Consider the following 22,083-nt stretch of genomic DNA (forward strand, 5'->3'; position numbering starts at 1 on the left):
TACGACGGTTCTGTTTCCCTTGTCAGCTTTAAGGGCGAGCAGTTCGGGGTGTTCTTTGAAAAACGATCTTTAGTTTGTTTATTTAAAATCATCTGACCCGGTGGTCTCAATGAAGTTTGGTTGCTTAAAACTAATAAGAACTTTACAAACATACATATAGTCAAGTTATCAAAACATAAATTTAAACAAAACATGATTTAACGGCTAGATCTTCTTGTTCTTGATGCACGTTGTTGCGGGTTTTCAGCAGGACGAGATGAACGAGAACGATCTCGGAGTTCAGTTCGAAGTCTTTCCAAAAATCGGCTCACAGGTTCGTGGAAGTCGAACAGATGGTAAAACTCGTTGAAAGCTGTGGCCAGCGCACGAATAGGGGAGTTTTCCGCATAAACCGTACGGACCAACGGGCGTGAGAGGAATCCAGGGGTTGGGCGTAGATTCCTTGGCTGCACTCTGGCATTTAACTGGAAAAGAAGATTAGGGGAGTCGATTTCAGAGGTAATAACTTTCGCAGCGAATACAGCCCTTGAGATTGTTCGCCGGTTTTGGAGCGTCTCTATTCCAAGCAGGTTGCACCGAGTTTCGTAGCTTGGTAACTGAGCAGGATTATTCCACGGGAGGCGTCTCAGAGCAAACCAGACGAATTTCCTTTATACACGTTCAATGCGATCGATCCAATTCTGGTGATAGGGTGCCCAGACAACTGCTGACGTCTCAAGGTGCGATCTCACAAGAGCACAGTACAATGTCCTAAGACATAACGGATCGTCAAATTCTTGAGCAGCCTTGAACATAAAACCAAGTTTCCGGTTGGCTTTGTCAATTACGGAAGATAGTTGCAGGTGAAAATCCAATTTCAGGTCAAGAAGTACACCCAAATCTTTGACAACTTCTAGGCGTTCCAGCACGTGAGAACCGAGATGGTAATCGAATGTGAACAATTCTCGACTTTGTTTCCGGTTGAATGATATGACGTAGCATTTTGCGGAGCTGAGTTCCAGGCGGTTGTGCCCGCACCACTCCGAGAATTTGTCCAGCCTTGATTGTAGCACGTAACAGTCGGCCAACGTGTCGATAGGGATGAACAGCTTGAAGTCGTCAGCGTAGGATAGCTTACAGTTTCCGCTAAACAGGAAATTGGCGTCGTTGAAGAACCCGGAAAAAACTATTGGGCCGAGGTTGCTCCCCTGAGCCACGCCGGAGCCGTTGGTAAATTCCAGTGAAACGGATGCGCCGATCTTCACCTGGATGATTCTACCCTTAAGATAAGATTCAAGCCAACGGCATAGCATCGGCGAGAAACCCAGTTTGGAGAACTTTTGTAGTGCAATATCGTGGTCAATCCGATCAAAAGCAGCTTTCAGGTCCGTGTAGATTGCATCGACTTGGCGTCCCTCGGCAATGTTATCAATGCAGAACGATGTAAACTCGAGCAGGTTAGTGTTCACCGATCTCTTCGGCATAAACCCATGTTGTTCCGGTGCAACGTAACTTCGACCGATCGATTTTGGAAGACCCCACGCCTTGGACCGAACACGGGGCCGGGACGACTTGGATGGCTCGTACAAAAGGCGTAATTGCGGGAATGCGGTGGCACGACCGTGACGGAGAGGCGGGGATCTTCCATGTAGCATGTAGACGTGCGTCCCGGGTCAGCGAAGCTGGCGCGTACTGGCGATACATTTGGAGAATTCCCACAATCCCACGCTGACCGAACGCCGCTTACTCCGCCCGGTGCTTCTTGAGGGATCCTGGACTGAGAGCCCCCAAACTCCCACGCTGACTGAAGGTAGTTTACTCCACTCGACGGTTTTTGACGAACCCCGAACTTTGATCGTCACCGGACGTCTTACGGTCGTAAAAGATGAACTCGCGGAACGAAACGCCGGCAGGCCAGTTGTCACCGTCCAATGCCGTCTCTTCGTGCTTCAGATCGACTCCAACTTTGAAGGAAACGGCACGTAATTTGCTGATGTCCGCGTCCTTCTTCACCAGCATCTTCACGTCGATTATCTCATCGTCATCAAACGAGAGACACTCACGGACCATTACGCGAATGTCATCTTCCGTCACGGTGGGCGGAAAGCTCGACAACCAGATCCACACCATGTCGTCGTGACCATCGGTGGTGGGTAAGATTGGCACCGCGGACTTCATCACCTTGCGACCAACCGAAGCCTTGGGAACCTCTGGCTTCACGGACGAGGAAGAGCTACGCCGTCTTTTGTTAGATGGCCAAGTCGGTTCAACCTTCGGGTCAGGAAGCTTGGACATCAACTGGTCAATCTTTTCGTTGGTTTCGGCCAGTTCAGCTTTGACCTCTTCGATAGCCTTCGTCTGGGTTTCAGAGACAGTGCGGAAAGCTTCGCAGAGGGCCCGGAACGCAGTGCGGTACTCGGGGGTTTCCATGGCCTTCACACATCCGTCGCAGCGCCAAAACAGGTTCGGCACATCCTGCACTGACCTCATGTGTTGCTGGGTGGAGGAAGTGCAGTGGATGTGGAAAGATTCCCCACAAAGACCGTTGCACTGGAAAAAGGCAGCAGCTTTGATGGGCTGATTGCATTTTGAGCAGCTAGCTGCGGTTGAATCCATTGTTATGGCAGCACTGCTCGTTCTGTAAAACGCCAACAAGTATGCAACCAACGTGTAGCTGCTAGTCGCGGCTCCGCTATCAGCCAAAAGATGGCGCTGATTTTTGTCGACGAAAGCGTTGGAGGGAGATAGACAAACAACAAGTATCCAAAACACTTGATAAACGCCAATAGTTTTCAATAACTTTCAATTAACTTTTACACTTAAACTCGCGACAAATCAAGTGAACTCCAGTTGATCCGTGTAAAAAAACACCCGATGTATGAACCGAACGTGAATTTGCGACGAATAATACGGTGTATCACTAGGAAAATCGCGAAGGAATTACGCACAGAGCAAAAAGCAAAACAAAACGTACGTACTCGACAATAGAGAATTTGCAGCAAAACTAAATGACGCGTGTCGCCACCTATGAACAAATAGCGTAAACCTATGATTTTTAGAAAAAATGTGTTTTTTCCTTCCTAACCAACATTTTTATAAAACTTATGCCGGATTCGGATGAGAAAAATTATTTCCAACAATTTGGTGTATAACTTTCCAATATTTGTTTGATTTTTCTATGAGAAAACTGGAAATTTAGAAAAAGATAGTAATTTGGACTATTTGGCAAGAAAGTCTGTCAAAAATCAATGAAAATTGTTGAATATACGTTAACATATCTGTTATCATTTATATAACTGTTTATTTCTTTGATATTTACGGGGAAACTAATTTTTTCGTGTTCCAAAACATGTTTTTTAAAGAAAAAGTTCACAAATTTTTGCGCGCCCAAAAAGTGATGTTCATTATTTTAAAGCAAAAAAATTTTCTTGATGCAGGGAATCATGAGAAATAAGCGATTTTGTTCTTCAATCCAGCAGAAAGGAATACAATTTTGGGCAAGTAACCTCATTTTGGCGCCACCTACATTTGAAACACAGGCGCGCTGCAAAACCTCAATAATCTTGTTTGGAGTTCGGCTTCCGTGTAGAACTTATTTGGTTGCAAGTCGGGGTTGTTGTTTTTGCTAGCATTCAGGTAGTTTTGGATGTTGTTTGCTATCGTGCATCGAGCACGTTCTTGTAGGTCCGAGTCCTTGTTAGCTCGTACCACTGCCTCGGCGTCGGCGATCAGGTGGTAGAGAGGAGCTTCGAAAACGTTTTTGTGTGCTAGCGCAAATTTTGGTCCCAAGCTCAACAGTAGTTCCACTTGTGGTGGTAGCGGAACCTGCGAGGCGTTCAGTACAGCTTTTGAGTTTAGTGTGGGTGTTCTCTCTCCGCAGTCAATGATGCTTCTGGTCATCAATTGCTGGTGTTTTCGTTCCGTCGTGCGTCGTCTTTCTACCAGGTTGTGCTCGTGGAAATTGCATTGCTGTTCGGTGAACGTTTTCCACACCGGTTCAGGTACAGATTGCTGGATAGTTGTCCGTAGGTGTTGTAGTTGTGTGTTGTGTTGGCTTATCTTGTAGTACGTGTGCTGGATTTCTATGTTCAGGACTGTTTTTTGAAACCTTGTGACGCTCCTCTGCAGTTTGTTGAGAAACGGGCTGCGATCTTCGAGTAATTCGAACAGAAACTTGAAGGAGTTAAAAAACCATGCGACTCCTCCAATTTGTGAATGTTCAAGGTCATCCAAAGGCTCCCTGAATTTATGATCTGTGAGTCTACTGCCTTAACAAGCAAGAGGTCGCTAGATTTTAAGCTATTGAATGGTGCTACTAAAACATATTTTCAATGCTGCGATTTTTCGCATAGAAAAGATCAGTTGGAAATTTTTTTTTCATCGAGATTTGATGATCGAATTGAAAAAAAGAATGTTGTGAAATGTTTACTAAGGTTTTAAGGGTTTTTCCAAAATATTAAAATTAGAAGAATTTTTATTTTGTTTAGGCTCCCATTTCTCAAAACATTTTCTCAATAAAATGAGGAGGCAAAAAAATAGCGACTCAAATTAAATATCGATTGTACAGTTTTCTGATTGCATTGCACAATGCTTATTCATGCATTTTTAATGAAATGGAGACTTTTTAATCTTTTTGCAAACTTAGAATTTTGGGACCAAACACTGAGAGTTTTTTCATGTATTCATTGATGTTTTGCAATTTTTGCCTTCCTCACCTAACTGAGGAAAGGCTATAAAATCACTCGTAAAACGAACTTCTTAATTTGACCTCCTAGACCCACCTTCAAATATACCTATCGAATCGGAATCATCTACTGAGCAATCGCTGTGTGTGTGGTGGGTTGTTGCACTTGAGTATCTCGGCACTGATTGAGCCAATTGTGATCTTTTTGGTCTTTGCGATCCGTCTTTTAGTCACTATCTATAAATTATGACAATTTCAGCTTAAGTCCGGAAGTTAGTAAAACGGGTGGTTTTTGTAAAAAAAACACGATGTGTTATACATTTTAGGAAGACCTATCCAAAGCGTTCAAAACAAGACAAAATAAAAAAGTAAAAAAAAAACAACAAACTACAAGCCACGGTTCAAACATCTGAACACAAAAAGTGTTTAAAGTTGTGTTGTAATCATAGAGTTCCAAAATATTTAAGTATTGATGATTGTTTTTATTGCAAGAAAAAAAATGCGGTGAAAGGAGGGGACGGCGTGGCCAAAATATTTTTTTCAAAAAATTGGCAGCAATTTCAAATGATTTTTCAATTTTTTTTTGTATTCAAAATACAAAACGAGAAGTTTCAAAACTAGTTATTTTGCGCAGTTATTTTTTTCTGCATAAAAAAATAGTAAATTTTGTTTAGAGTGCGACCATCTTTCTGAAAAGACCCACAACTTTGCCAAAGACACCGATTTGAGTAGAAAAATCGTTCTCAAATTGCAGATTTTTTAATGCATAAATATTTCAATTTAGTATGGCCAGCTGCTTGTTTGGAAGCGATAAAATGTCATTTGGCTAAGTCAGTTAAAATTTATGAAGAAAATCGTTTGAAAATCTTAACTCAACTTATCAAGGCTTCATCCATAAAGTACGTCACGCTAAAATCAGCCAAAAATTACCCCTCCCCCCCCCCCCTTTGTCGCGCTTTTCCTATACTTATAACACGCAATGTCACACATGCTCAGACCCCCCCTCCCCCCCTAGAGCGTGACATACTTTATGGATGACGCCCAAGGAATTTATTAAAAATAGTAATATCGAATCGTGTACTTTTGTCACTTTACATATGAATGCGACAACTGGCCAAAAGGATTTCAGGTCAGAACGCATTTGACACACGTACAAGTTAGACTACCGTAAACATTTCGTCAGCTGTGTGCTATCTTGTGACATAGACCATTTTGGTCAAAAATGAGTTAATGATGTCGTTTTACTATACTTAACAAACACTACAAGATGCTTTCACCCGATTTTGGAAACTCGCTTCAGTTTCCCGGATATCGCAATACACACTTGTGACATAGACCATTTTATCATCAAAATGATCGTGCACACTTGTGACACGTCATACATGATGTTGGAAAATGTGGAAAAAATTCTTGTTTTTCACAAATTTATGTTGATACACATTTTCTGAAGGCAATGCAATCTCTTGTTTTTGAAAATATACTGATTAAGTCGGTTAAACTATTGATTTAAGTCTATTTTCGTTTGTATGGAAATTCTGTGCACACTTGTGACATGTAGTACAATTTTACTTTCGAAACACACTTGTGACACGTGCTTTTCAGATTTTTGATTACATGATGTACTGTATCTTTTAATTGGTGTAACCAAATTAGTTGAAACTTGGAGCGTTTGTTTAGCGATAGTATACGATCCGATTGCTTGAAAAAGTTTGGATCTACCATTCATAGTTTTGAAAATATTTATCATCAAACTTTAAAAATCGATTTTCTCGAAAAGTACTAAATAGTCGTTGTCACAAGATATCACACAGCTGACGATTTGTAATTACACTCAACCCCCGGTGGTTGGTCTATTTTTCTTTTGACACTTTTTTAGTTTGTACCCCGTTGGTTGGTCAAAGTCAAACTAAAAAATGACGAACTGTCACTTTTTACACGGCTCTCACGCACACCATCAAAATAAACGTTTGGTAGTGTGTGTGAACTCCGTGTAAAAGCGGTGTCAAACTAAAAAGTGACCCCGTTCGTTTGACAACAGTTGGTGTCAAACCATCGGGGTTTGAGTGTATAACTCGGGACTCCAGCAACTAACTTCAACCAAACTTCGGGACAATGCACAGAATGGTCAGCCAAACAAAACGTGTTTGTTATTGTTTACATTGCGTGCGTTCGTTTTTGTTTATTCAAGGTCAAACATTAAAACGCGTTTTTCTCGGAACGTCGAAATGGCGGGTGCGACAAGATAGCACGACGACGTCGATATCAGCTTTAAATGACATCCGACTGAAACACCAGTTAACAATACTTAAAATTTCCTGAAAATTACATTAAACAATATCTGCTTCTGCTTGATCCCATTCCAGTAGTAAATACATTTGCCGTAATAACTCTTTCATTTAGAGAGACAAATATGCCAACACCCTCGTAAAAGCGCACAAATAAGCACATCATTCAATATGCATTATGGAAACCAGTCCCCGCTAAATGCAACATAATTGCGGCAAATTGAAACTAATGAAATTATTTCCACATTCCCGCACACATATCCATTCAGTCGTTATCTCATAATAATTCACGTTTTTTGTCTCGTTCTCTTCTCTCGTTGCAGCTAAATGAATATATCAAAAATTTTAAATTATGGAAAATTTATTGCATATTTTAAAATTAATAAAACAAACAAAATGTGAAAAACAAGCAAAATTGCCATCCACTCTCCAATCTAGATACACACGTACACAAGCAAACAATACACACACACACACACACCCACACACAACACACAACACAACACACACGCAAAAATGCAAACACGCTGAACAACAGGAAAAAAATAATTTCAAAAGGGGAAACGAACACACGTACACACACACGTACAGCTTAATATATATACAGTAATAAAGAGGTGCGGCAGGCCAAAGTGCCTGCCGGAACCGGAAGATGACAAAGAAGAAAAAGAAAGAAAAACGAGTTTAAGGAGAAAGGTGGTGGAAAAAGAAGAAGACGATGATGATGATGAGAACACACACACGCGGACAGACCCCTGCCGGAAGGCCGGAGCGAGGCGGAAGTTGGCGCGCGAAGAGGAAAAAGTGGCGCAAGAAACAGTGTTGCCAGCTCGGTCTGCCTGGGAAGCGACACAGGATTGAAAATGAAAACGGGAGCCAATCTATGCATTATTAACTGTAGCAAACAATGGGGACGATACCGATGATGGGGGGGAGGGGGCACGATGGGAATAATGTGTGTGTAAGAGTGATTGAGAAAGAGAGAAAGAAATGGAACATGTGCGACTGTCCCTTAATCATCTGGTGGAGTTGGAAAGAGGAATTTGGTTTGCTTTATGTCCCTTTATATCTTTAGAAAAATAATTGAAATCTCACGAGATGCACAAAAACAGTTCATTTTAATGAATGTAACAATTGTGGCGGAAATGTGTCCCACTTTAGTGACCCACGATGGAAAAATTCAAATCAAAGTAAACTGTCACTGAAAGCTATTATTTTAATTTTCAATCTGCTACCAACTCATACATAGTGTAAAAGCTCAACGCCTACTACCAAACTCGCGCATGCACTCAAAAAAATAACAATTTCAAATGCTTGATTGTTCCTGCCACACTGTGTGGTAGCTATTACCGCTGCAAGCCATTATGCAATTTCATATCCGATTAAAAGCAAACTCAACAATCGATTTTCCCCATAGCCCATTGATTGCGGTTGCTGTTCGCGCGATCCAACCGCGAAACTCAAACTCAACTCTCCACTCTCACTCACTCACCCTTTCTCTCGCTCGTGATGATGACGGTTCGGTCGGTCGGTGGTGATTGGCGTAGTAATTATCACGTCCTGGTTCGCTCCTTTCCCGGTCCGTTGGATGCTTGGGGTTTTTATAGTTTCTCCGGGAAGCAAACTTTCTGATTTCAACTCTCGTTTTTTCTCGCTGTTGTTTTTCACTGCGCGCTGTTTCCCCATCAAATGTGGCGGAAAATCAATACACGTGGCACATTTGCATAGAGAGAAGTAACAAGTGCAGCTGGATGTTCTGGGTTTTCCCCTCCCTCTCGAGCATAAATTAAAAGACGAAACTTGATCGTTTGGTTTGGTTGATTTTTCCCGGAGTCGAGTTGAATTCCACTCGTTGGGGTTCCGTTTAGTTTTTAGGAAAATTTGATTTCATTTGTTTTATCATATGCGTAAATATCACATTTATTGGTACGTACTTAAGCAGAATAATACCACATCGATGTTTGGAGAATCACGCACGAACAACAGAAATACCTGCACTTAATTATAAAATGTTTGATGTAAAAATTACAATGTAAAGGAAATAATTTCAACCGAGGGTAAACTACAAAGGTGAACTTAATCACGGTAGGCTGGAAGTGCTTCATAAATTTCTCAAAAATAATTCAAAATAGTTTCAACTAAATGAAAATAACAACCTGAAAAGTTTGTTTGGCACTTGGCGGTGGGGACGTTTCAGATTTTACGCAAGCAAAACAGGCTACTAAGATTTAAAACAAGTCTTCGGACACACGGTTTTACGGTGCTTGCGTGATATAATCTCGTTTTTCTGTACTCAAATTGAAATAGAATATTAAAATGAAAGTTCGCAAAAATTTTCTACGAAGCTAACCAGTAATGATAGCTTCGAAGCTCTTTTTTTATAAAAAAAAAATCTGAAAAGGCTGAAACACCACAAATGTACCATGTTTTGATCCCTACTTAAATGTACAGCGACTTTAAAAATTTAATAGGGGTTCGATCAGTGTTGTAAAAGAGTGATAGAAAAACTTATCATTTGATGATTCCTGCACCAACCAATCAGAGAGCATAGCGACCATCACTCCAGTTGTGAAAACTCTTATTTTATCTCATGATTGCTAGCAGGGGCATTCTCTTTCTATCACTCTTTCTCTTTTACTCGTTCACCCCCGCTCATCGAAGAATATTTCGTTTTCTTGAAAAAAATCGCAATGAAAGAAAGCGAGAAACGGCTTTTGAGGCTATGTTCTGTTGAGTGGGGATGAGAGAGAAAAAAAAATTGCGGGGATTTTGTAAACTCGCTATAGAGCCCGTCAATTTTTGGTGCTGAGGAAAAATGTGCAGTGAATGTTAGGATATGAGATTCCGGCCATGAAAGTTTTAGTCGCTGAGAACTGTAAATTTAATATTTCTGCAACCCTGGAATTAATCAATAATTATAAAAAATAACAATGAAAATGTAATTTTGATGCAAAATCAATGACTTTAACAGATTTGGTTAAAAAATGTCCATTATTTGGTATTAAAAACTGTTATGCCACAAAAATACAAAATTTTGGTATCCAAACCTTTAAAGTTTTTGAATTTTTTAAATATCAAATTACTACCATAAAATGGTAGGATACCAATTGTTCTACAATTATCCTTGAGACTATTTTTCCAAGGATTCATATATATCAAAGTTTTAAATGAAACATCATCTATTTTAGACATTTAACGCCTCAAAATTCGCCTAAAGTTAATGTTGATGCATGAATTCGCTTGGAATTTTATGTTATAACAAAACTGGATTTTTTTGGAGGGCCTCGTGGCTCGGCGGTTAGTGGCTTCGGCTGCCGGTCTCTAAGTTGCTGGGGGGGCGCGGGTTCAATTCCCACCTTATGCTCCTTCTATCGAATGGGAAAATAACACGTCGGTCCATTTGCGTAAAAGAGGTTTTGGGTGACTCACCACACACAACCTTCAGACTGCGACTGCGACTTTTATTCCTGTTTAGAAATATTGTTGATTGTTTTTTAAGTAGGTTATCGAAATAAATCAGCACTGAGCTGTTTGATCCACCATCTGAAAATTTTATTTTTATTTGACCTATTCAAATGTTTAGCTAAATTTTCTAAGCTTACAATGAATGAATTGAATAAACATTTTGGAGTGGACGAATCTCTTCGCACTCTTGCACAAACTACCTAAAAAACATGGAAAATTCGATTATCCTTAAACCTGGACAACTGGGACTTTTTTATTGAGCAGTATTTTTGTTTTCCTATCCAAACCCAATCTTGTAAGTGAGGGAGAGTGGGGGGAGAGAAAATTTTCACTCCAGCCTACTTTGATACCTTTGGGTGAAGCCATTCCAGCATCATAAGATTCAAAAGCCTACTATTGTTTGCATTTGTACATCGATCCAAGTCTTGGAAGCCGTGATAGATTGCATTTTAGTTAAAGTTCCTAAACACACTGTGCAATAAGGAGCCTTGATGTCATATTCTTTATCAGTCAAATCACCCTAAATCATAGGCTTAAAATTTTCTTTCAAGAGGCATCGCACAGCAAAACGCAATTGGCTCTGGTTCTGGGTAACTTTGGAAAAGAAAAACAAAAGGCATCGGAAAGCTTAGAAAAAAAAATCACTCGAGTTCACGATCAACTTGAAGCCGTCCAGATTAAAAAGAGGAAATTTCCTAAGACAGCACGCGCACGCAGCATCCTTCCCCGAACTCATTCGTCGTCACTCTTGTAGAAAAAAAGTATAGAGCAGAAGAAAAGTTTCAAAACTCTCGCGGCTTATCTCCATCCAGCTGTGGGATGAAACATATCATACACACACACACACACACTCACAAACACGCCAGAGAGTCACGCACATGTGGCAGTCCCAGTTTCACCCCCAGCTCCCCTATTTAAGACGAGGGGGAGTGCTGGGGAGGGCCAAACTTTTCAATCATCATCGTTCTATTTACGCGTGTCATCGTTTGCGGAACCATGGCACGCTGCGCCACGATCAGCAAATTTCACTGAAACAAAAGGCATCTTCCGATCCTAGGTTGAACAAACGTTGTGTAACAAACGATTTTAGGTTTTAGTTTTAATTGCTTTACAAAGTATGCGAAAAACAGAGGAAATATATAATCGAGAATAATAAAAAATCAAAATAATTTTGTGATACAAGAAAGAAGAGAGAAACACTAATAGCTATTGTTCCGTTTATTTTTTTTTATAAGATGGCTCTTGCTGAATAATAAATAAGTTGTAATTTTTCCTAAAATTGTGGTTTTACGTTTTTATTTCCTTTTTCAATTAATTTTGTCTCAAATAAGCGTTTGCTCAGTTTTATACTTTCGTTTAGACTAAGTTTACACATCTAGACATAAAAACAATAGTGTTTAAAAGAGGAAGCTTAACACGCATGAAGAGAAAATGTACATTAAAATTGGAATTAAACAGTATGCTGAAAAACTCGGTAATTATATCAACACTAACGCATGGTTCAGAACTCCAAACAGACATATTAAGCAAAAACAAACGACCCAAATTCAGCTAACATGTATTAAACTCCCGCAGAAGCTAACTGAAAAAAGTGAAACAAAAAAATCAGCAACTGAACTTAATATATATTTATAAACAGTATATTAATTTGATATTAGTACTGGCAACAAAAACCACGTGGGGCACCGCCCCTAACAAAAACTTACATCCCAGCCCCAATGTATAGCGAAATCGAGCGAAAAAAAAACGTCAAGAAAAACACAGGAAAATGAACCAGTGCAAGGAAACAGGTGGAATCGCGTAGTTAATGAAATTGTATTACACACAACGGGACGGAACGGAAAGAGGAAATTACAGCGGCAGGCAGCGAAGGGAGAGCGGATTGCGAAACTCGTTCAAAACCGGAAACAAACTGTGTCCCAGTTGCGGAACGAGCGCGTCGTGGCGTGCCGAGTAAATCTCGTTATCATTGGCGTGGCCGAAGGACAAAGTTCCGAAACAAAGTAGATTCCCGGCGCGACCCATGCAGCAAAAGCGTCCGTTCGAAGCTAAAGGTTGCGTGGGTTTTTGTCAGCGTGTAAGGTGCATTTGGGTCTGCTGGCTGTGGTTGTCAGTCAGTGGCGGACAGAAATGTCGGTCAAACTTGGTCTTGTCAACTTTGGTGGTGGCTTGCTTCGATCTGGCATTCTGTGACCACGTCGGACGTGTTTGCGCCGAGACGGAAACAGCTGTCAATGTTGCGGGTTGCCCGGACTGGTCAATCGTTCGCTGCGGTTTCCAACGCAGTTGGCCAGAAGCTGTGTTTGAACACAGCACTGTTTGTTAACTTTCTCATAGCCTTCTGCACAAATTTCACCGTCTTCTAGAACTTACTACAGTCGACTCTCTGGTTGTCAATATCCAAGGGACCGTCGAGGAAGAGAATCATCAGTTTACAGAACGATGCAAAATGAAGACTCGATTGAAAATATTTTTTTCTTGGTACCCAGCTATGGGAGAGAATCATGGCAACGTCCATCAAACAAAAACAAACTAATGTCAAACACCCTTCAAAGCATCGTTTCGCCAAGAAAAATGTCTATGCAAGCCATGAGAAAGTGAAATTATTGACAACCGGAAGAGATTTTTAAAGCAAACAGAATCCAAGGGACCGTCGAGGAAGAGATCCTTCAAGCAAGGGAAAATATCGAGGAATGAAGATAATTGAAGTATGCAGATTTAAGGGACTGAAGAATTCATCGATAGATGGAGAATTATTGATATCGAGAAGATCGACAGCCAGAGAGTCGACTGTAATTTCAGAGTCATTTTCACTCAGTTTTGAAAAGGGTAAAACTATTTCGTATAAGCGTGCATTCCGCATGCTTTCTCGTGGCCTGCTGCAAACCGGAGACACTAAAACAAATCTCTTCGCCGAAATAAAACTTTTCAACACTTGGCACAAAAAGAAGCACCCAAATCACACACCTTTTACCGCTGCGGAGGAATCTCTTTGGCGCCGGTGGCATACAAATTGATTGAATTATGTTCTCCACATTGGGCGTAATGTTATTACCACATGGTGCGTTACGCATTCCGAGAAAACTCTCCGCCACGCACACGTGCAAACTGCTCCTTTGGCGGAAGAGACAAAAAAAATCGCGCGAAATGGTCTGCAGGAATCATGGAAAGACATGAAAAATGTAGCTATACGTTTAGAGAATATAACAAGAAACAGTAAAATAGTGATGGTTGGTGAGTAAAAGTAAATTGAATTATATATAAACTCGAAAGAATGGTAAACAAATCGACGTAGCGAGGTGGAAGTCATAAATAAAAGAAAACAAAACTAATGCTTAAGTTTGTGAAAAGATAAAAAAAAGAAGCCGTAATCGTGTTTAAATGTGAATAATTACAATGGAAATTGAGGATAAACAATTGTGTACACAAGGAGTAGTGCGTATTAGTATATGTACACACTTTAGCGATATAAATTTTCTGTTGAACGATCATCTTATATCAAGAGAAACACAAATGGACAAAGAAAATTAAGCTTATATAAGAGGCAGCCTAAGGTAAATATAAAAAAACAGGAAAAAGATAAAAACAAACATAGTGCAGAACAATTGAAATCCAAAGGATTTTTCCATTACTAAAACAAACTGCTGCTTTAATAACATTTCTAACATCAAGAACAAGCGAAAAATCGTGAAAACACAACTTTTTATCACTCTACGAAGAAGCAGCATAACAGTCTTAAAGATACAGAAACCGATTCAAACTTTTTGTTTTACCGAGAATACCACATTTCCCATTATTGCTTCCACGAATCATTCTTTCCTTCGGCAGCAAACTTCAATTAATGCTTTTACGCAAACTTTCTCCCTCCAAATTGAGTTGAGAGTGACTAATAAATCAATTGCTTCGTTCGCGGAACACTCACACACATGAAGTACACAAAAGTTGAGATAAAAACCATTTCACAGGTGAAAAAACACGTGGACAAAAAGGACGCTCGCGCCTGTCGTCATCCAGTGCGGAATTTGATTGATTAATGGCGATGTAGAACAATGTACGCAAACGAAAAAAACACACACACACACACAAAAACACACCAATTGTAGGGCTAAAAAAACAAGAACGTAAATAAATACAGACAATTTTCAGTTCTTTGCTTCGGTTTTCCGTGAAAGAATGGGAGGAAAATAAGCATAAACTTTAGAAGCAAAACCGGTCCTTGTAAAACATTCTGTCACCTACCTTTTATTTTGATGAATAAAGTTTAATTAAAAAAATCCAGCGCGTTTGTCTTTTATTGCGAACAGAAGAAAAGAAACAACTTGAAGATCCATTTCGTCTGTTGTGCGCTATCTTGTGACAACGACCATTTAGTACTTTTCGAGAAAATCGATTTTTAAAGTTTGTTGGTAAATAATTTCAAAACTATGAATGATAGAGCCAAACTTTTTGAAGCAATCGGTTCGTATACTATCGCTTAACAAATGCTCCAAGTTTCAACTAATTTGGTTACACCAGTTAAAAGATACAGTAAATTATGTAATCAAAATCTGAAAAGCACGTGTCACAAGTGTGTTTCGAAAGTAAAATTGTACTACGTGTCACAAGTGTGCACAGAATTTCCATACAAACTAAAATAGACTTAAATCAATAGTTTTACCGACTTAATCAGTATATTTTCAAAAACAAGAGATTGCATTGCCTTTAGAAAGTATGAGTGTATATACAGTATTTAAAAAAAGTACCTACACCCCTTGGGCACTATGCACATTTTGTGATAAAACATGTAAAAAATTTAAAGTTTGACAGGAACCTAGTACAACGTTTTGTTCAGAAACTCATTTAAAAACGTGGGTTTTATAGAAAATCTGGATGTATGGGTATCAAAATACCGGAAATTTTATGCCCTTTCTGATGCCACATAGATTGACTTGTGAATTGTGGACCGGTTCAGATGCCTGCGGATTTTCCGACGACGTAATTCCGGGTTGGTACAAAATTCCAACGAAAAATCTATTCCATCGATACAAATACCCCCAAAACGGTGTTATACCCACTCCCAAATGTTTATTTAGCAATTCTTTGGTAATATATTAACATTTAGTTGAAATAAAAGTTTGCAAAATTAAGTTCAGATTAGTTTTATATAGAGTTTCCAGAGTTATATAAACTTTTATTCTAAGTAGTTAGTAAACTTTATATTCAATCCAAATTATTTTTTAATCAGTCAAGGATGCCTATTTGGAGTTGAGAGACTGGATTTATGGTGATTTGTCAACAAATAACATTATTTATGTTAATTTTTTGAAAGGTTTACAAACTTTTGTTGCACCTTTTTTATTTTCTTAATAGTATTTGTTATATAACTTTTTATAGAAATCATCTTTTCATGAGCTTTTTGTAGCAAAATGTTTGGCATGAGTTTCTGAACAAAACGTTGTACTAGGTTTCTGTCAACATTAAATTGTTTAGATGTTTAATCATAATATGTGCATAGTGCCCAAGGGGTGTAAATACTTTTTTTACATACTGTAAATTTGTGAAAAACAAGAAAATTTGTCCACATTTTCCAACATGTATGGCGTGTCACAAGTGTGCACAATCATTATGATGCTAAATTGATCTATGTCACAAGTGTGTATTGCGATATCCGGGAAACGGAAGCGAGTTTCCAAAATCGGGTTAAAGCATCTTGTAGTGTTTGTTTAGTATTGTAAGGTATGCACTTCGGAAGGAACCGGTCAAGAAAAATTTCAAATGGGAAGCAGCGGCAGCGCAAGCAAGTCAGAGAGGATGAAGAAAAGCCCCAAGAAATCGCTCCCTCTCCTTTGTTCTGCTGTTCGTAAAGCTGTTTCTTGAACCCTTTCCTTCCGATCTGCAGACTAGCCTTATAGCAAAACGTTATCATTAACTCATTTTCGACCAAAATGGTCTTTGTCACAAGATAGCACACAGCTGACGACATGTTGTTGAAAAATGTGGAAAAAATTGTTATTTTTCACAAATTTGCGTTGAAATATTTATTTTTAAAAAGTAATTCCATCTTTTGTTTTTGAAAATACACTAATTATGTCGATTAAACCATTGATTTGGGCTTATTTTACTTTATATGGGAATTCTGTGTTACGCTGTCCGCTTTGTAAGCGGATGATTCTGGGTTCGATTCCCATCTGCTCCAACCTTCCATCGGATGAGGAAGTAAAATGTCGGTCCCGACCTTGGTTGTTAGGCCGTTAAGTCATTCCAGGTGTAGGAGTCGTCTCCATGCCATAAGTACAAACAACACACCAAACCAAACCTACTCCGGTGGAATCGCTGGCGGCGGTTGGACTCGCAATCTGAAGGTCGTCAGTTCAAATACTGGGGTGGAAGGTTCCTTGGAGTAGAAAGAGGTTTGCGTGCTCTCCCCATTCAAGCCTACGGACTCCTAGGTTCGAGCAGAAACTTGCAATAGAGACCACAAAAGACCCGGGGTCGTTAATGTGGATGGTTTGCAGGGCTGTGGAGTCGGAGTCGGAGTCGGAGCCGGAGTCGGTGGAGTCGGGTCTTTTTGGGAAGCCTGGAGTCGGAGTCGGAGTCGGAGTCGTCAAAACTTGAACAGCTGGAGTCGGAGTCGGAACCGGAGTCGGCTAAATTTTATTAGCTGGAGTCGGAGTCGGAGTCGAAGCCGAAAAATTTCTGATTACCCGGAGTTGGAGTCGGAGTCGGAGTTATCTTAAATTCAACAAAAAATTTGTTTTTTTTTTAATTTATCAGTATTTGCTCTAAATAAGCTTATTTTACAAAATCTTCTTTTATTTTTAATTGTTTTTCAATGTGCTTGCGTTGCCATTTTTCATTTTTCAGAGATCTATGATCACTAAATAATAACCTGTTAATCAGCTCTAGCCCAAGTATGTAGTATCATCCATCAGAAAAATTAAATTATTCGCTCTACAGCATTGCCTAGCGTTCTCGATTGCGAGATTCCTACTCGAAACTAAGTGTCCTAAGGCTTGATTGTTGAGGCAATTGCAAACCTCTTTTTACACCTAAGCTTCCATCCACCCCGGGATTCGAACTGACGACCTTTGGATTGTTAGTACAACTGCCTACCAGCGACTCCACCGAGACAGGACCCAGGGACTCAACATGCGTATTTCGAATATAACATTGTACATAAAAATCAAAGTGTCGCGCTTAACATATTTGAAACTGACAACAAATATAAAAAAAATTGCAACTGATTTTGAAATCATCACTTAACATGTTAAATATATCGATTATCGTAATGTTTACTATTTCTCTATTAAAATCTGAGAATGTTGATTCTCAGGCAAACAATTTTGATATTGTTGCAAATTATCGTTGAACAAATTTCAAGATTTCTGGATAATATAGAATTTCAAGATACAAAATATATATAGAAAAATGATAATATTGTTGAACCGGTAAGAATTTTCTCATACTGTTTGTCCCACGCCAATATCACGGAAGGTGATTATCATTGCAACTAAATGTATCTTAAGAAATGTTTCTTGGAAAGGTAGCTTAAGGATCTTTTTGAATATCCGTGACCTAGAAAATATTCAACCTGTGGATTTTAGTTATTTATCCAAATCTAAGTTTTTGCCTTCCTCACCTTACTGAGGAAAGGCTATAAAATCACTCGAAAAATGAATTTCTTAATTTGAGCTCGTAGACCTACCTTCACGTATACCTATCGACTCAGAATCAAATTCTGAGCAAATGTCTGTGCGTGTGTATGTCTGTAAGTCCGTGCACCGAAAAAAATGCACTCGATTATCTCCGGACTGGCTGAACCGATTTGGGCCGTTCTGGTCTCATTCGATCCGTCTTAGGGTCCCACAAGACCTATATTAACTATTATGAAGTTTTGTTAAGTATTTCAAAAGTTATGCTAAAAAAACGATTCTGGCTAAAGTTTGAAAGATTGTAAAAAGGGTGGTTTTTGTAAGAAAACCCGTCTGATCATACATTTTTAGAAAGGTATTTGAAAGACCTTTCTAATGAGCCCAAAACATTGAAGATCTGATAACCCTATCAAAAGTTATGAGCACTTAAGTGTCATTTGTACACATTTCAGAGGCCGGATCTCAAATATTTTGATGAAAAAGTTGTCCGGATCTATCATGCTACCCATCGTTGGATAGGTAATCAAAAGACCTTTCCAACAAGCCCAAAAGATTGAAGATCTGATAACCCTATCAAAAGTTATGAGCAATTAAGTGTCATTTGAACACATTTTAGGGGCCGGATTTCAAATATTTCGATGAAAATGTTGGCCGGGTCCATTATGCGACTCGTTGCTAGTTGGATAATTGAAAGACCTTTCTAATGAGCCCAAAACATTGAAGATCTGATAACCCTATCAAAAGTTATGAGCACTTAAGTGTCATTTGTACACATTTCAGAGGCCGGATCTCAAATATTTTGATGAAAAAGTTGTCCGGATCTATCATGCTACCCATCGTTGGATAGGTAATCAAAAGACCTATCCAACAAGCCCGAAAGATTGAAGATCTGATAACCCTATCAAAAGTTATGAGCATTTAAGTGTCATCTGTACACATTTTAGAGGCCGAATCTCTAATATATCGATGAAAATGATGGCCGGGTCAATTATGCAACCCGTGGTTAGTTGGACAATTGAAAGATCTTTCTAATGAGCCCAAAACATTGAAGATCTGATAACCCTATCAAAAGTTAGGGCACTCTAGTGTAATTTGTATACCTTCTCGAGGCCGGAACTCGGCGACGTCAAAGATCTATCACACTGTTGTTCGAGACTCTCGTAACAGCAAAAACGTGTTGCAACGGCGTGAACATTTCCGTCCTGTTGGTGCAGAAGCTGGATCAACCACCTAAGCAGATTGACCAAACGCAGGCTGAGGCATGGACAAGCTACAGGCTGACAGATAACAGACCAAGTCGACGGTGCAAACACAGATGAGAACAAGCAGCTGCGGTCTCATTGAATTTGCCTGTCGTCAACGCAACCCACAGCAGCCCCGAAATTGTATGGCCATGCGAAAATCTAACCTACTGCTGTCCGGGGGGCTCTCGGAACGGCCAGGGACGTGATGCATAATTCCGGACCATTACCGTCCCGTTGGCGCTTAGCTGAACCAGCCAGTGTAACTAGTAGATCTTATGTCAGCAGCCCATCTTAACATTTTTTGCATGAACAAGTAAAACAAACATTTCTACAAATTTATTAAATCTTTCCGTTTCAAGACAAACAACTCAGTTGAACTGCTCCATGGGTTTTAGGCGGCATAGCCTACGCACGATCTTATCGCCAGTTCGGCGGCCTTAGGGCATCCAGCCGAATCTGCCCGCCCCAGGTCATCATCCGTCGCACATGGTCACCGAAGGGGTCCAAATCATAAAACAGCTAAAGATTCCATCAACCAAGAAAAGAATTCACGAGATATTTTCGACGTTGATGTTCAGCTGCTTTTGTTAGTTGTATCTTTGCATGACGAACTCGCAATCGCCTTTCCCATAGTAAACAGTCGATCTGCAAATCACAAAAAAAATAAGTTAAAACTAACCTTTAATCAATTTTATCCGTTGCTCTTTACTGATTCGTTCACCAAGTCTCAGCTGCGCCGAGACATATTCTGTAGATCCGGTGGCACGTATTTCTTGATTACTTAAATTTTGGCCATGACACTTGCACCTTCCAAACAAACACAAAGGCACTCATTTTTGACATACCGAGGCACTCTCTAACTTGTTGTCATAAATGGAACCCTACAAAAGTCTCGCGGTGGGTTCACCCTTACCAAAAATCATGATTTTTTGAGTTCCAAATCCCACTTTTCATACGATTTTTTCAGTTCAACCCATATAACCATTTTTATGGTTGTAGTACTTGAACTCAAAAAATCGTATGAAAAGTGGGATTTTGAGTTTTGAGTTCAGGTACTACAACCATAAAAATGGTTAATAGAGCTATCTACGTGCGCATGTATTGCGTGTACGTACACGATGGATTTTTAGGTTAAAATTTGTGGTCGCCAGCAAAAACAAATGGTAAGCTAGTGTGCGTGAGATCGGGCTTAGATAACTCTATTGGGTTGAACTGAAAAATTCGTACACCCTTACCAAAAATCATGATTTTTTGAGTTCCAAATCCCACTTTTCATACGATTTTTTGAGTTCAGGTACTACAACCATAAAAATGGTTATATGGGTTGAACTGAAAAATTCGTATGAAAAGTGGGATTTGGAACTCAAAAAATTATGATTATTGGTTAGGGTGTTTGCTTTCTGAGCTGAGTGTCGAGTGTACAGTTTTTTTTAGTACACCCTTACCAAAAATCATGATTTTTTGAGTTCCAAATCCCACTTTTCATACGAATTTTTCAGTTCAACCGATATAACCATTTTTATGGTTGTAGTACCTGAACTCAAAAAATCGTATGAAAAGTGGGATTTGGAACTCAAAAAATCATGATTTTTGGTAAGGGTGTAAAGCTAGGATTGGGTCCTAAAATTAAGTTTATTTTTCTGATTTTGTACATAGCGATCGATATCGATATAGCTTTTTTCAAATCAGAATATTTCTATTCCAAACAAAATTACTGTATGAAAGGGAGGAAGGCATCAACCACCTAAAGGTGGATTAAGTAACGTTTTTTTCCATATATTTTGATGGTGGCGCACGCCCATTCATAAAGTTTCGTTTTAGGTGAAGATGCAAGAAGTATCACTCGCCTCCTTTTAAATATATAAAAATTTAAAAATTTAAACAAATCCAAAATTCCAAAGTAAAATATTTTCTAGGTCACGGATATTTGAAAAGGACCCCTTAAACGTCTTTACCACGAGGATTTTTTTAAGATACATTTATTTGTCATAATAATCTTCTTCGGCCATGGCGTGATGTCAGTGTACGTCTTAAAAATATCAATGGAGCTTTAAAAATAAAATTGATATTTAAAAAAAAAATAAGGAGACTAAGATAGTCACTGTCCTTCTTATAAATGTCAACCTTAAAGTGAGCAAATTGAATTTATATGTTAAATCGATCATTCAAAAAAAAACAATTTAATATTTAAGCTTTTAATAAATTTAATAAAAATTTGAAGTTAAGTAAATAAATCCAAATTTACTTACCAAACGGTTTTTTTCTGAAAATGCCTTCAAAACTGGAGATTTTTTATTGTTGTTTCAATAACGTCTAAAACTTGTAAAACTAGAAACTTTTTTCCGTTTTTTTCCACTTAGAGAGTTTTGAATAATCCTGTTTGTCAATGTTTATGAAATAATAGTTAACTAACTTTTGAAACATTTAAAAATATGTGGAGTCGGAGCCAACCATTTTTTTAAAGCTGGAGTCGGAGTCGGAGTCGGAGTCGGCTAGAGTTGGTAGACCGGAGTTGGAGTCGGAGTCGGAGTCAGTTGGATCTGGAAGCCGGAGCCGGAGTCGGAGTCGGAGTCAGATAATCTCAATAAGCCGGAGTCGGAGTCGGAGTTGGAGTCGCTTGAAATATGACCCGACTCCGCAGCCCTGATGGTTTGTTTTTTTTTTTTTTTGATTCTGTGCACACTTGTGACACGTAGTACAATTTCACTTTCGAAAACCCATTTGTGACACGTGCTTTCCAGATTTTTGTTTACATAATTTACTGTATATTTTAACTGGTGTAACCAAATTAGTTG

The 22,083-nt window shown here is 39.2% G+C and overlaps 1 protein-coding gene and 1 long non-coding RNA gene across 4 annotated transcripts in view; one reads left to right on the forward strand and one right to left on the reverse strand.

Annotated features, from left to right (window-relative positions):
- Nucleotides 1-14,494, forward strand: part of LOC120429874 (calsyntenin-1) — a 197,488-nt gene extending 182,994 nt beyond the window's left edge. For all 3 annotated transcript variants that reach the window (XM_052709579.1, XM_052709580.1, XM_052709581.1), the window contains exon 8: nt 7,272-14,494. In XM_052709579.1, coding sequence (XP_052565539.1) covers nt 7,272-7,275 — 4 coding nt within the window. In that variant the 3' untranslated portion in view covers nt 7,276-14,494. The remainder of the gene's footprint in view (nt 1-7,271) is intronic.
- A 5,105-nt stretch (nt 14,495-19,599) lies between these two features.
- LOC120418836 (uncharacterized) lies at nt 19,600-20,247 on the reverse strand. Its single transcript, XR_005605629.2, has 2 exons — nt 19,998-20,247; nt 19,600-19,933 (listed from the first exon to the last, which is right to left on the reverse strand). It is a non-coding gene; the product is annotated as an uncharacterized LOC120418836 (long non-coding RNA).
- Nucleotides 20,248-22,083: the final 1,836 nt, after the last annotated feature.

The sequence above is a fragment of the Culex pipiens genome, chromosome 3, assembly GCF_016801865.2.
Source record: "Culex pipiens pallens isolate TS chromosome 3, TS_CPP_V2, whole genome shotgun sequence".
Lineage (NCBI taxonomy): Eukaryota > Metazoa > Arthropoda > Insecta > Diptera > Culicidae > Culex > Culex pipiens.